The sequence below is a fragment of the Musca domestica genome, unplaced genomic scaffold (assembly GCF_030504385.1).
Source record: "Musca domestica strain aabys unplaced genomic scaffold, Musca_domestica.polishedcontigs.V.1.1 33, whole genome shotgun sequence".
NCBI lineage: Eukaryota > Metazoa > Arthropoda > Insecta > Diptera > Muscidae > Musca > Musca domestica.
In genome coordinates this window covers 2,398,889-2,413,936 of record NW_026712312.1, presented here as the reverse complement: position 1 = coordinate 2,413,936, position 15,048 = coordinate 2,398,889, and the positions used below count along the sequence as shown (strand labels likewise).

The window sequence follows — 15,048 nt, the reverse complement described above, 5'->3', positions numbered from 1 at the left end:
TCTGTGCAGGTCCACGCCTTCGTATAGACCCCATATAACGATACCTCCCGATATTCGGTATTTTGATGAGTTTAGCAACATTATTCACCGGAAATGTTTCAAATTTGGTATTTGGAGTTTGTAATAGGTATTACAGCCTATGACTAAAAATCGCATATGCAGGTCCACGTCTTCGTATAGCCTCCATATAACGATACCTCCCAATATTCGGTATTTTCATAATTTTAGCGGCATTATGTACCGGAATTATTTCAAATTTCGTATTTAAAGTTCGTAATAGGTATTACAGCCTATGTCTAAAAATCGCGTACGCAGGTCCACGTCTTCTTGTAGTCCCCCATGTAACGATACCTCCCGATATTCGGTATTTTAATCGTTTTAGCGGTATTATTCACAGAACAGTTTCAAAATTGGTAATCGAAGTTCGTAATTGATACTTCAGCCTAAGACAGAAAATTGTCTGTGCAGGTCCACGTCTTCGTATAGCCCCCATATAACGATACCTCCCGATATTCGGTTTTATTCACCAGAGTTGTTTCAAATTTCGCATTTGAAGTTCGTAATGGGCACTGCAGCCTATGACAAAAAAGTGACTGTGCAGGTCCTCGTTTCGTATAGCTCCCATATAACAATATTTCCCGATCTTCAGTATTTTGATTATTTTAGCGGAATTATTCACCAGAACTGTTTCAAATTTGGTATTTGTAGTTCGTAATGGATGCTACAGCCTAAGCGAGAAAATTGTCTGTGCAGGTCCACGACTTCGAAAGCCTCCATATAAGGGTTCCTCCCGATATTCGGTATTTTGATTATTTTAGCGGAATTATTCAACGGAACTGTTTCAAAATTGGTATTTGAAGTTCGTAATGGGCACTACAGCCTATGACAGAAAATTGTTTGTGCCGGTCCACGTCTTCGAAAGCCTCCATATAACGATACCTTCCAATATTCGGTATTTTGATTATTTTAGCGGCATTATTCACCAGAATTGTTTCAAATTTCGTTATTTGAAAATAGTAATTTGACTAAAAAGTGTCTGTTCAGGTCCTCGTCTTCGTATAGTCCTCATAAAATGGTACCTATTTTTTCAAGTTTCGCATTTGAATACCCTATGACAAAAGTTGCCTATGCAGGTCCACGTCGTCGTATAGATCCCAATATAACGGCTACATTCGGTATTTTTAAGATTTTAACAGAATTTTTAAAGGATTTTATTTTTTTTTTTGAAAATTGCCAAATTCGTTCCAAATGTTGGAGGGTATTCAAAGTTCGGACCGGCCTAACTAACAGCTTTTTTTTCTTGATCTGTTTTCTATATTTCATTTTTTTTTGGCCCACAATTTTTCAGCCCATATTTTATTCGGCATGTTATTGCCGGCGACACATTGACTAAGCACCCAACTTTACTGACTACCTGACCGGCGGTATTAGGTGCAAAAATTTTCCAAAATAACACACACTATTTTTTTTTGTTTTAAATCACGAAGGATAGATGGATGATTTGCGTGACTTTGGACGACAAATGCAATTTTATAATTGATCATGTCGCTGAGGTTCGGCGGTATCTTTCGGTAAAATGGCAGAGGTACTTAAGTGGCTGTTGGTTATCAATAATGGAAGAGTCAGTTGGAAATAGAGGTGGGAATAGCGACGATAAGACGGCAAGGGGGGTGGGTAAGTAAACAAAAGCTGTGACCGAACTCGAGACATTCCAGGGAAAACAACAAAATCTGCCAATCAATGTTTTTGGGGGCGATTAGGGGGGAAATGGTGACGTCGTGTGATACCACGCGACTAAATGACATAGCTTCGTTCGGCAGTAAAAAAAAAGCAAAAAAAAACTCTGTACTAAATCTAAAAAGGGGTGGGTATGGGGGAGGTGGGGTATTGGTCCCCTTAGCCCAATAAGCCACCCGAAGCATTTGTTTCTTTTTTGGGCCATATCAGTATTGAATGTTAAGCCAATTGATTCGCGACCATTCTGGTTAAGTAGCGCAGTATTTCTATATTTAAAAATAAAGAAGAAGAAGAAGAAACAAACGAAGAACGAAAAAATACGAGGAACAAAACAAAAAAAGATTGGCATTCAATTATTTGCAAAGTTGTTTAAATACAAGTCCAAAAAAAAAAGAAAAATAAAATATTTGAAAAAATAAAAATAAATACCAGCGAAAATTTAAAAAATTCATAAATCAGCTGTTGCTCTAATCAATTGTTTTGCATAACAAAAAAAAAATAGAAATTCCCCTATAAATTTGTAAACTTCCAACGCCAGAGCACGGATTTGCCGGACAAGTCTTTATGAAAGCTAACCATCATCGCCACCAACCCTGACGAGCATGAAAGCCGTTTATTATTTGAAAATTTTGTTGTTACTTCTCTGTTGGAGTTTCAACCTAGTATTGGCCGGAACTATAAGCCGATATGCCGATAGCGTCTACAAGAGATATTTAATGTCCCGCTCATTGCCCTTTGAAGATTGTGGTAAGTTGCGAAAGCAAAATATCGAAACTATCAATGTCAAAATAAAAAAGAAAATAAATATTTGTTATTGTTAGTTTTGTAAACATTAAAAAAAAAAAATTAAAAAAAAAATCAAAAATCAAATCCCCCTCGGTTTTGATAAGCCGGGAGTTACTGTTTGCTTGCTGGTCGTCTGGTAGCCAAAAGTCATTAAAAAATATTAATTGCTTGGCAATAAAAAAAAAAGCTGCGTTGCTTGCTTTTTTTTATTGGCCAAATTGTTATTGTGCTGAAATATTTTCGTGTTCGATTTTATTGTTGTTTTGTGTTAGTTACGATCATAATCTCGGAAAGGAGTTATTTTTGTATTTAAAAATAAATAATAAATATCAGTGCCGGGTGATTGATTTCTTTTCCCCCCTGCCGTGGGAATTTTTGTGGAATTTTTTATCGTAAATTTGGGTAATGATAAAAGGCAGTAATTAAAAAAATACAAAGTGTAGAGTAACAGAATTTTCGGAAATTCTAGTCGCATGTCTTGCCGGCTAGGTCGTATTATAACTCATACAAATAAATGAGATATAGAGAACTTTCGGTACAAGTTGCGGAGTATTTTTTTTTTTTGGCGAAAGTTATTTTATGCTCCTATTGGACCATGGTCAAAAGGGTCCAATAGGAGTATAAAATAACTTTCGCCAAAAAATAAATAAATAAAAATAAATAAATAAAATACTCCCCAACTCGTACCGAAATTTCTCTATCTCTCATTTATACAAAAATCATAATTGTTTAAATTACTGAGAACGTCGAATCAAAAATATTAATTAATTCCTTATTATAAAAAAAAAACAAGTAAAAAAGCAGTAAGTTCGGCCGGGATAAACTTTGAATACTATCCAACATTCGGAAAGAGTTTTGGAAATTTTCAAAAAAAAAAAAAATCCGTTAAAAATTCTGTTAAAATTTTAAAAATATCGAATATAGCCATTATATTGGTGTCTATACGAGGACGTGGACCTGCATAGGCAACTTTTGTCATAGGTCATTGCAATATTCAAATACGAAACTCGAAAAAATCCGGTAAATAATGTAGCTAAAATCAGAATTTTGGGAGGTTTATACGAAGACCTAGTACCTTTTAGGAACATCAGATGAATTTTCCCTCACAGGTTGTAGTACACGTTACGAGGCGCAAATACGAAATTTCAAACAATTCCAGGGAATAATATGGATGTACCGAAATATGGGAGATATACGATGACGTGTACCTGCATAGACAATTATCTGTTACAGGCCCGTAGTACCTATTAGGAATTTCAAATACAAAATTTCAAACCATTTCGGTGAATATTGTACATAAAATCATCAAAATACCGAATATAGTGAGGTATTGTTATATGAGGGCTGTAGGAAGATCTGAACCGATATAAGTAATTTTCTGTCACAGGCTGTAGTACCCGTTACGAAGTGCAAATACGGGGAATAATGTTGCTAAAATCATAAAAATACCGAATATAGGGAGGTACTCTTATATGAGGGCTATGCAAAGACCTGGACCTGTATGGACTATTTTTTGTCATAGACTGTAGTACCTATTACAAACTTCAAATACAAAATTTGAAACAATTCCGGTGAAAAAATCATCAACATACGGAATATAAGGAGGTGTCGTTATATGGGTACGAAGACCTGGTCCTCCGTAGACAATTTTCTGTCAAAGGCTGTAGTTCCCACTGGGAACTTTAAATACCAAATTTGAAAAAATACCGGCGAATAATATCATCAAAATACCGTATATAGGGAGGTACCGATGTATGGGGTCTATACGAAGACCTGGACCTGCATAGACAATTATCTGTCATAGTAGTAGTAGCTTTAGTATCCATTACGAACTTCAAATATGAAATTTGAAACAATTCCGTTGAATAATGTCGCTAAATTCATCAAAATACGAAATATTGGGAGGTGCCGTTATACGGTTGCTATACGAAGACCTGGACGTGGATGGACAATTTTATGTCATATACTGTAGTACCCATTACGAACTATCATTACGATATTTGAAACAATTTCGGTAAATAATGTCGCTAAAATCATCAAAATATGTAATGTAGGGAGGTTCCGATGTATGGGGTCTATACGGTGATCTGGACCCATAGGAAACTTCGAATACCAAATTTTAAACAATTCCAGTGAAAATTGACGCTAAAATCATCAAAATACCGCATATAGGGAGCTACCGATATATGGGTGCTATGCAAAGACCTGGATCTGCATACACAATTATCTGTTACAGGCTGTAGTATCTATTACGAAGTTCAAATGCAAAATATCAAACAATTCCGGTGAAAAATGTCTCTAATATCATCAAAATACCGACTATAGGGAGATAAAGTTATATGGAGGCTAAAGGAAGATTTGAACCGGAATATTCAATTTTCTGTCACAGGCTGTAGTATCCATTACGAACTTCAAATACCAAATTTGAAACAATTTCGGTGAAAAATGTCGCTTATATCATACAAATATCGAATATAGGGATGTACAGTTATATGGGGACTATTCGAAGACCTAGACATGCATGCGAATTTTTTTGTCATAGACTGTAGTTCGATCGACACTTCTGTATTTTTTAGTGCCAACCTTGCTTTCCAAAATAGTCCAACGGATTGGTATTCGGAGATTTTGGTGGCCATTGTGCGCGGGAAAATGAAGGGTGGCGCGTGCTGAGTCCTGTTGGAATGACCAAGGTCAGCGGCCAAAATGTTTGCGTGCCCAAGGCTTTAATGCACCCTCTAGAATATTTTCGCGATAATATTCGGCATTTATTCTGATGCCACGGTCGTTTAATACGGGCGGAGAGCGACCATCAGCTGTTATGACGACCCAAACCATCACCATGGCCGGCGCCAAGGTACGGATTCCAAGGAATCTTAATCTGAAAATTTACAAAAACGTCAACTCAATCACACATCTACGCATTTTTCAGCTCTTCTTTTATAATCTGCTGATTTTTTCATGAAATTATTGAAAATATTTAGTTTTGTCGCACAGTGTTATATATGAACAATGTATTCAAATATTCCACTTGGCTTCTTGTTCTTCTTCCAAATATACACTCACCGTCATGTGAATGACGCACCCCATGGCGTATAATTTATGTTCGCCATACCATGAAGTATACGCTCAAACCTCTCCAATAAATTCTGAAAAAAAAACGATAATCAAAAATTGCCTGTCAGTCGTAGTCGAGTTGAAGACGTTTTCAACAACAATTATTGTTCGTTTCGATGATTAGTAATTCTAAACGAGAAAAACAAATACAATTTAGGGGCGGGACTGAGACTGATAATTTAGAAAAAGTGAAGAAGTGGTAGCAAATCAAATCTTTTTCTAGGGGTAATATCTCGATTAAATGTTCTCAGTTCTTAGGTTTAGATTTTATGATGGTGGAAAAATGATGATGATCGGAAAATGTGTGTTCATAATGGTGGAGGGATTCCTTCCGATGTTGCAATTCAATAACGACCGTCAGAGTAAAATACTGGAGGATATATGTTTGCACTTGCATAAAGACATGCTACGAGTTACTCACTAGCGTGTTGACTACACATTTTAACATTTCAAGAAGAGAAGAAGTTACTCTCAGCAGGTCTCTTCATAGATGAGCGGCATGCCACTTGTGAAGAGTTCAAAAAAATGCAGTTGAATTTTAAATAAAATTGAAAATTTGAAAACTCGATTAAAATTTGAATCTTTTCTCTAATTATTGAATTGTTCTGTTTGTAATTCGAATTTTCAATTTGAATCTTTAAACCACGAAGAAGAGGGTGAAGAAGAAGAGGGGGAAGAAGAAGAGGGTGAAGAAGAAGAGGGGGAAGAAGAAGAGGGTGAAGAAGAAGAGGGGGAAGAAGATACAACTACGGTATGATTAAAACTAAAACACTGCTCGGCAAGAGTATGATCTGCTCCATTTCGATTAATAAGGACAAGTAAAAAAACTGTAAGTTCGGCCGGGTCGATCTTTGAATAACCTCCACCATTTAGAACGATTGTGGCAATTTTCAAAAAAAAAAAAAAAAATCCATTTAAAATTCTTTTAAAATCTTAAAAATACCGAATGTAGCCGTTATATTGGGGTCTATAGGACGACGTGGACCTGCACAACAATTACAATATTCAGATGCAAAACTTGAATAAAAAAATTCGGTGAATAAAATCATCAACATTCAGAATATAGGAAGGCACCGTTATATTAAGGGATATACGAAGTCGTGGACCTGCACAGACAATTTTCTGTCTTAGACTGTAGTATTCATTACGAACTTCAAAAACTAAATTTTAAAAAATTCCGGCGAATAATATCGCTAAAATCATCAAAATACCGAATATCGGGAGGTACCGTTATATGGGGGCTATACGAAGACGTGGGCCTGCACAGACAATTTTCTGTTATAGGCTGTAGTATCCATTACGAACTTTAAATACCAAATTTGGAACATTTCCGGTGAATTTTGGAACATTTCGCTAAAATCATCAAAGTACCGAAAAAAGGGAGGTACCACAACGAGGACCTACATCACCCATTTTCAATACCAAAAGTCCTGCAGACAAAAAAAACATTTAAGTAAAATTTTATCAACCTACTTTATTTCGTTCGAAAGCTAGAGTGATTTCCACAGACGACAGACGGACGGACATCGCTAAATCGCCATAGAATTTTATGCTGACCAAGAATATATATACTTTGTGGCGTCTAAAATTTATTTTTCGAGGTGCAACAAACGTAATGATATACTTAATATACCCTCCATACTATGGTGGAGGGTATAAAAACATGCTCACTCCTATTTGAGTGACATGGACAAATTGAGATTGCCCGATTCTGTTTTCTGCTCCCAGGAGCGCTTCCATTCGAATCCGAGTGAGTTTTATTCTTTGTTAAATAAATCGAGGGAGTTTTTTGGAGATCTGATAGAGATAAGATTTCATATCGCTTTGGGTTAACAACAAGCAATGATCCATTCTGAAAGATAGACTATTCCTGACAACTTCTTTTTAACCTTCCGAAATCATGGCAATCATATGAAAAGTAAGGAATGTCTCTCTTTTTGGTCCAAATTTCGCTCTTCTTTCTTTTCCTATCAAACTGCGATCTAATTTGAAGATAGACTGTATTGGCTACAACGCTACAAAGTTTTGATAACATTTAAACCTTATCAAGTTCCCCTTTCCGAAAAATGTCCTTGAGTGAATACAATAGCTACTTGCACTTAAAATTGCACTTTTTTCCAAATTCCTAATCTATTGTTGTTGTTGTCATTGTTTGCTTCTATTTTTTTTCAAGACAAAATTCCTCCACATTTTATACAAAAAGTAAAACTTAAAGTGCTTGAACTAGAATTTTTATTATCGACTTAGTAGATAGACCGTGACAGTACCCCGCCAAGCCGTGTGACTTTTTTTTACGATTGTGGGAAAATTTAACGCTATCTACGCTCGGTAACGTTTGATTAGCCAGCTGTCAATTGAGGATTTAGTCATCGCCGGTTATAAATCAAAGTCACTCCACTCTTGAAACCAAAAAAAAAAAGAACAGCTATGAAATCACGAAAATACCCACCAATAAAAATCAAAGAGAAAGTGGTGAGGGGGTGTGTGTAATTGGCGTTCCGACAAAATATCCAGATATGATTATTGTTTGTGGATTTCAATGACTATTCGAAAAATGTCCAAGTATTTGGCCCCTTATTTGTGACTTGGTTTATTTTTCTCTGAGAATATTCCACTACTAATCAGAGCAAATATTTCATTTATGTTTAGGGAGTACAAAGAGAGGGAGAGCGAGAACGAGAGAGAGAGAGAGAGGAAGTCACTGCTTATCATTTGCCATTTTTGAAATATTTGCAGGGTTTTGTTTTTGTTTGGAATTGATTTAAATTCTCGAAAAAAAGACTGAGACGCAACAAATTTATTTTCAGGCAACAAAAATAAAAGCCAATTGCTGAATATAAATCACAGAGTTTTGGGCGTAGACAGAATGAGATTTGATTAGTTTTTTTAATGACTTTTAAAATTAGGCTATAACTATTTTTGTTTTGCTACGTAATTTGAGAGGTTTTTTTGTTTTTAGAAAGGTCAGTAATTTTTAGATTAAGGGGAACTTTCTAAAATGGAAAAGTGAAATTGACACAGGATGAGATAAAACTGCAACAAAGTCAAACGCCATAATTTTTATTTTTTTTTTAAATTTATTGAATGAAAGCTAAAAATGTCGGAAATATCATTAAATTTTAGAATAAGTTTAGATTTGTTCGAATTGGTTACCTTTGACACGAATTATGGCCTTCAAACGGCCAATGAAACCGTCACACTCTGCCCGAATGTTGCTCTGCGGGTATTTTGGCCCATTCCCGGCGAAGCACTTGCTTGAGGTGATCGAAACTTTGGTATTTTTTAGTGCCTTGCTTTCCAAAATACTCCAGACACAATTGTCCAACGGATTGGTATCCGGAGATTTTGGTGGCTATTTTACGCTGAAAATGAGGCGAGGAACCTCATTTTGTAACCATTCTCCATTTTCGGCCAAGCGAAGCAACTCTTTAGCTCTTTTGAGTCTATTTTCTTTCTGTTGTGGTGTAAGTTATTTTACTTTTTGGAATTTCAATGACTTTACCCCGAGCTCATTTTTCAATATTTGCCGAATGGAATATTGTGATATTTTCAGCTCACGAACCATTTTTCGACGCCACTGCGATGCGGGTTTCGATCAAGTTGCTTCTTTACTTTTCGAACCATTTCTGCTGGTGTTGTTGTTTTCTTCCGTCCACTTCCTTGACGTCGGGATACGCTACCAGTATCACGGTAACGGTAACAGCTGTCGGACGAGTGGCTTAGAAATGACAGCAGTCTGAGGTAGATCGCAGTTTTTTCATCTCACCCTGTACTTGCCCTTCTTCTGGTACCCTTTCACAAAGGTTCGAAATTTTAATTCCCAAATATTACATTTCTATAAAAAAATAGACCAGATTCAAAGCTAGGCTATATCATCCCACTCCTTTTGTTACATCCTCCGCAGGGATATAATAAATAAATCTAGAATTTTATACAAAAAACTTTATCAACTAGAAATTCATTTAGCCATGACCGGACCTCTGCCAAAACTCACTCGAATTTGTACAAAGAGTGAAACTTACTGAAATTCGAGCGGAAACGCTCTTGTAACTCGGAAAAAAATGAGTAAACCCATTTTTTCGATGTCACTTGAATGGAAGTGAGCATGTTTTCCTCGTGTTTTGAGTGGGAGCAAGATTCGTACGACATCGAGCAGATTTTACTCTTGCCGAGCACTCTTTTAGTTTTTGTCATACCGTTGTGTTGTATTATCCCTCTCTCTCTCCACCTTCAGCGATTTGGCTCTCTTGCCGAGTACTATTTTAATTTTTGTTTTTTGTTTTTGGCACTCACTTCAATTTTTCAAATAGGAGTAACTCAGGACTCCGTAACTAAAAATCTCTCACTCTTCGAGCAATCCCTGAGTGAAAACGAGAAAATCTGTGCTATGGCTATGACTTTAAACTGTATCCTTCGAGGTTCTAGATACACATATACATATTTTGAATTTTTAACACAAACAACAACAAATTTAACAAAATTTTGATCTTTTCCCAATTTTCTGCAAATTGTCTTAAAATTACACAGTGTTACAGCCAAATTGAGGTGTGGGAGATTTCAAGTGGATTTTACAATACTAGGTTATGTAGCAGTTCAAAAAAAAAACAAAAAATCTCTTTGATTTTCTAAGAGGTTTCAACATTTTTAACACGGCTGATATACTAATTTGATGCCTATCTCTTTTTTGCTTGTTTCGAATATTAGAGCTCATATGTCTGTTATGCCTATGTGTTGCTTTACACATTCCAGACGTACACACGCACTTTTTGTATAGGATTCTGAGACTCGTGTTTTGTATTCAATTTCTGTAACCAAAGATATTTTTTTTTTCGAAAAGTAAATAAATGTACAAATCTGTACGTGCCAAATATAATTAAAGGAAATTTGGAAAACTTAAGGAACTAAGAGGTCGTATTAAACAAACATCCGCAACCAACGAAAGAAAATAGACAGCACGAAAAACATTTTGGAAATGTAAATTATTGCAGAGTCACAAATTGGGCCAATAGATCAATAACTTGCCGAGGTGATGAGAAAAAAAATAATAAAATAATATTAAAAATAAATTAAATAAAAATATACTCAACATAATGTAAATCTATATGTGATTTGAAATTAAAATAAGGTGTTAAATCGCAATTTAATATTTTCAATATTGTCAAAAGTTTATTCACCGATTAATCAATTGTGAGTCACGAAAAATATCTCAAAAAGTTATCTGTCTACCCTGGATTTTAATTTTGTAATTTTTCTTTATCGTAAATATTTCAAATATGTCTGTGACAGTCACAAGTATCAATTAATACCCCGAAGTAATTAATGAGTCTTGTAAATGACAAAATGTTGAAACGTAAAATTTTCAAGTGGAAAACTTCTGTTGTGTTTTTTGTTTTAATTTTTGAGGTTATTAGGTGACAAGTGTTACATTTGTCGGATATAAGATCGTGGGGTTGTGACGTTCAAAGTTACAACGCATTGCTTAAAATTTAACGGAGATAATCATTAAAAAGTACAGAAAGGTACTAAATAAGTACCAAAGTATAAGTATAAGTATAAGTATAAGTATAAGTAAAAGTAAAAGTAAAAGTATAAGTATAAGTATAAGTATAAGTATAAGTATAAGTATAAGTATAAGGATAAGTGTATAAGTATATATAAGTATAAGTATAAGTATAAGTATAAGTATAAGTATAAGTATAAGTATAAGTATAAGTATAAGTATAAGTATAAGTATAAGTATAAGTATATGTATAGTATAAGTATAAGTATAAGTATAAGTATAAGTATAAGTATAAGTATAAGTATAAGTATAAGTATAAGTATAAGTATAAGTATAAGTATAAGTATAAGTATAAGTATAAGTATAAGTATAAGTATAAGTATAAGTATAAGTATAAGTATAAGTATAAGTATAAGTATAAGTATAAGTATAAGTATAAGTATAAGTATAAGTATAAGTATAAGTATAAGTATAAGTATAAGTATAAGTATAAGTATAAGTATAAGTATAAGTATAAGGATAAGTGTATAAGTATAAGTATAAGTATAAGTATAAGTATAAGTATAAGTATAAGTATAAGTAAGTATAAGTATAAGTATAAGTATAAGTATAAGTATAAGTATAAGTATAAGTATAAGTATAAGTATAAGTATAAGTATAAGTATAAGTATAAGTATAAGTATAAGTATAAGTATAAGTATAAGTATAAGTATAAGTATAAGTATAAGTATAAGTATAAGTATAAGTATAAGTATAAGTATAAGTATAAGTATAAGTATAAGTATAAGTATATAAGTATAAGTAATAAGGATAAGTATAGTATAAGTATAAGTATAAGTATAAGTATAAGTATAAGTATAAGTATAAGTATAAGTATAAGTATAAGTATAAGTATAAGTATAGTATAAGTATAAGTATAAGTATAAGTATAAGTATAAGTATAAGTATAAGTATAAGTATAAGTATAAGTATAAGTATAAGTATAAGTATAAGTAGAAGTATAAGTATAAGTATAATATAAGTATAAGTATAAGTATAAGTATAATATAAGTATAAGTATAAGTATAAGTATAAGTAGAAGTATAAGTATAAGTAAGTATAAGTATAAGTATAGTATAAGTATAGTATAAGTATAAGTATAAGTATAAGTATAAGTATAAGTATAAGTATAAGTAGAAGTATAAGTATAAGTATAAGTATAAGTATAAGTATAAGTATAAGTATAAGTATAAGTATAAGTATAAGTATAAGTATAAGTATAAGTATAAGTATAAGTATAAGTATAAGTATAAGTATAAGTATAAGTATAAGTATAAGTATAAGTATAAGTATAAGTATAAGTATAAGTATAAGTATAAGTATAAGTATAAGTATAAGTATAAGTATAAGTATAAGTATAAGTATAAGTATAAGTATAAGTATAAGTATAAGTATAAGTATAAGTATAAGTATAAGTATAAGTATAAGTATAAGTATAAGTATAAGTATAAGTATAAGTATAAGTATAAGTATAAGTATAAGTATAAGTATAAGTATAAGTATAAGTATAAGTATAAGTATAAGTATAAGTATAAGTATAAGTATAAGTATAAGTATAAGTATAAGTATAAGTATAAGTATAAGTATAAGTATAAGTATAAGTATAAGTATAAGTATAAGTATAAGTATAAGTATAAGTATAAGTATAAGTATAAGTATAAGTATAAGTATAAGTATAAGTATAAGTATAAGTATAAGTATAAGTATAAGTATAAGTATAAGTATAAGTATAAGTATAAGTATAAGTATAAGTATAAGTATAAGTATAAGTATAAGTATAAGTATAAGTATAAGTATAAGTATAAGTATAAGTAAGTATAAGTATAAGTATAAGTATAAGTATAAGTATAAGTATAAGTATAAGTATAAGTATAAGTATAAGTATAAGTATAAGTATAAGTATAAGTATAAGTATAAGTATAAGTATAAGTATAAGTATAAGTATAAGTATAAGTATAAGTATAAGTATAAGTATAAGTATAAGTATAAGTATAAGTATAAGTATAGTATAAGTATAAGTATAAGTATAAGTATAAGTATAAGTATAAGTATAAGTATAAGTATAAGTATAAGTATAAGTATAAGTATAAGTATAAGTATAAGTATAAGTATAAGTATAAGTATAAGTATAAGTATAAGTATAAGTATAAGTATAAGTATAAGTATAAGTATAAGTATAAGTATAAGTATAAGTATAAGTATAAAGTATAAGTATAAGTATAAGTAAGTATAAGTATAAGTATAAGTATAAGTATAAGTATAAGTATAAGTATGAGTATAAGTATAAGTATAAGTATAAATATAAAATAAAAATAATAAATATTTATTTTTTGCAGGTTCCCGTTATTTGATATTGTATTTAAGCATATCCAGCTGCAATACAATACCATGTGTCATGTATCGTGGATCCACGGTGCAGGTGAATGTTCTATTCGATGACGATGGTAAGTGGAAGGCAATAGCCTTTAGCTCTCCTCATAACTGAAATATCTCCATTGACTCCAAATGTTATTTTCTTGTTCTGCTTTAGGAACCAACACCACATATCTGAAACATGAAGTCCATTGGATATTTAATGCCATTAAAACCTACGCCAACATCAGCCCTGACCCTTGCGATGGAGATCATGAATGCATTTCCAATGAAACGGATGGCAAGACGTATTATGCCGTTGTCCATGTCAACAATACCCTACCGATGGTATGTTAGGAACATGCAGTTGATTGCAGTTGCTGAAATAATTATTTATTTGTATTTGTTGTTGCAGGTCCGTGGTACCATGATGTGGCAGGCTGTCAATGAATACAATCAGGATGTCATCTGTTTCAAAGTCCCCGTTTACATAGAATTGCCGCAATAAAAGAAAGAAAAAAACTGTTTAAGCATATCAAAATAAAGTGGTTATTTTTTCAGAGCGGGATAAAAGGAGGTCTCCATATATGTACATAATGCAAGCTCCGTAGATTGTTAACTGTCTGTTTTGACAAAGTTTTTACTCCCTCAGGGCTATGGCTACAGAGGGTCTATTTATATGAGAGGGAGTGAAATAACTAACTGACTGGGTGAGAGTCGACATCCAGGCGAAACGGCTGAAATTAGAATCTTGAAAAGGTCGGTGAGGTTCACTCTTGGTCCGATCGGATAAAACTGGAATTTTGTGTAAATTTGTACTAGAATGGTACGAAAAGTATTAAAAGATACTAAATGTGGTGCCTTTTGCATTTGAGGAAGCGGTAGAGATAACACTCTTAAATTTGAAATGAATGTCAGTGATGGAGTGCAGGATAGATGTCCCAAAGGGTTTTTGGAAAGTCGTACTATAAGTGAACAAAAGTACTAAAATGTACTATATTTGGTACCATTTCATGTCATTTGAACAGGTAGAGCTAAAAACTTGAAATTTGGAATGGTAATCAAAGAGTAGAATCGATTGTGAGGAGTTAGTTTTGGAATTGTGTACCCATGTATACGAAAAGTACTAAACGGTACTATTTTTTGGTACAATTTGAATTTGAGGTACGGTTGGAGCTGGAATTCTGAAATTTGAAATTAACATTACTGGCGGAGTGTAGAATTGGGATATGGAGGTAGTTTTCGAAATTTGTACATATGTGCTCAATAAGTACTAAATTGTACTAAATTTGTACTAATTCGAATTTGGAGGAACGGTTGGAGCTGGAATCCTGAAATTTGAAATTAACACTAGTGACGGAGAGTAGGATTGCGGTATGGAGGTAGTTTTCAAAATTTCTACTTATGTACCCGAAAAGTACCAAATGGTACTAAATTTGGTACAATCTCGATTTGGGTGAACCGATAGAAGTTTGATTGCTCTGGCATTGTAGGACTGAGATATTTACGTAGTTTTGGAA

General features: G+C 32.8%; 2 protein-coding genes across 2 annotated transcripts in view; one reads left to right on the top strand and one right to left on the bottom strand.

The window, feature by feature from the left end:
* LOC101894765 (uncharacterized) overlaps positions 1-15,048 on the bottom strand; it is a 244,614-nt gene that overhangs the window by 75,211 nt on the left and 154,355 nt on the right. The gene's annotated exons all lie outside the window — the stretch shown is intronic.
* Positions 1,976-14,058, top strand: LOC131803737 (uncharacterized). Its single transcript, XM_059125374.1, has 4 exons — positions 1,976-2,484; positions 13,513-13,620; positions 13,707-13,876; positions 13,944-14,058. The coding sequence occupies exons 1-4, from the start codon at positions 2,340-2,342 to the stop codon at positions 14,034-14,036; spliced, it is 516 nt and encodes a 171-aa protein (XP_058981357.1). The 5' UTR covers positions 1,976-2,339; the 3' UTR covers positions 14,037-14,058.

Bases quoted from the DNA above. Each gene is read 5' to 3' on its own strand.
- LOC131803737 (XM_059125374.1), top strand. From the start codon at position 2,340: ATGAAAGCCGTTTATTATTTGAAAATTTTGTTGTTACTTCTCTGTTGG. The intron at 2,485-13,512 runs GTAAGTTGCGAA...TATTTTTTGCAG, and splicing joins ATTGCCCTTTGAAGATTGTG to GTTCCCGTTATTTGATATTG. The intron at 13,621-13,706 runs GTAAGTGGAAGG...GTTCTGCTTTAG, and splicing joins TGTTCTATTCGATGACGATG to GAACCAACACCACATATCTG.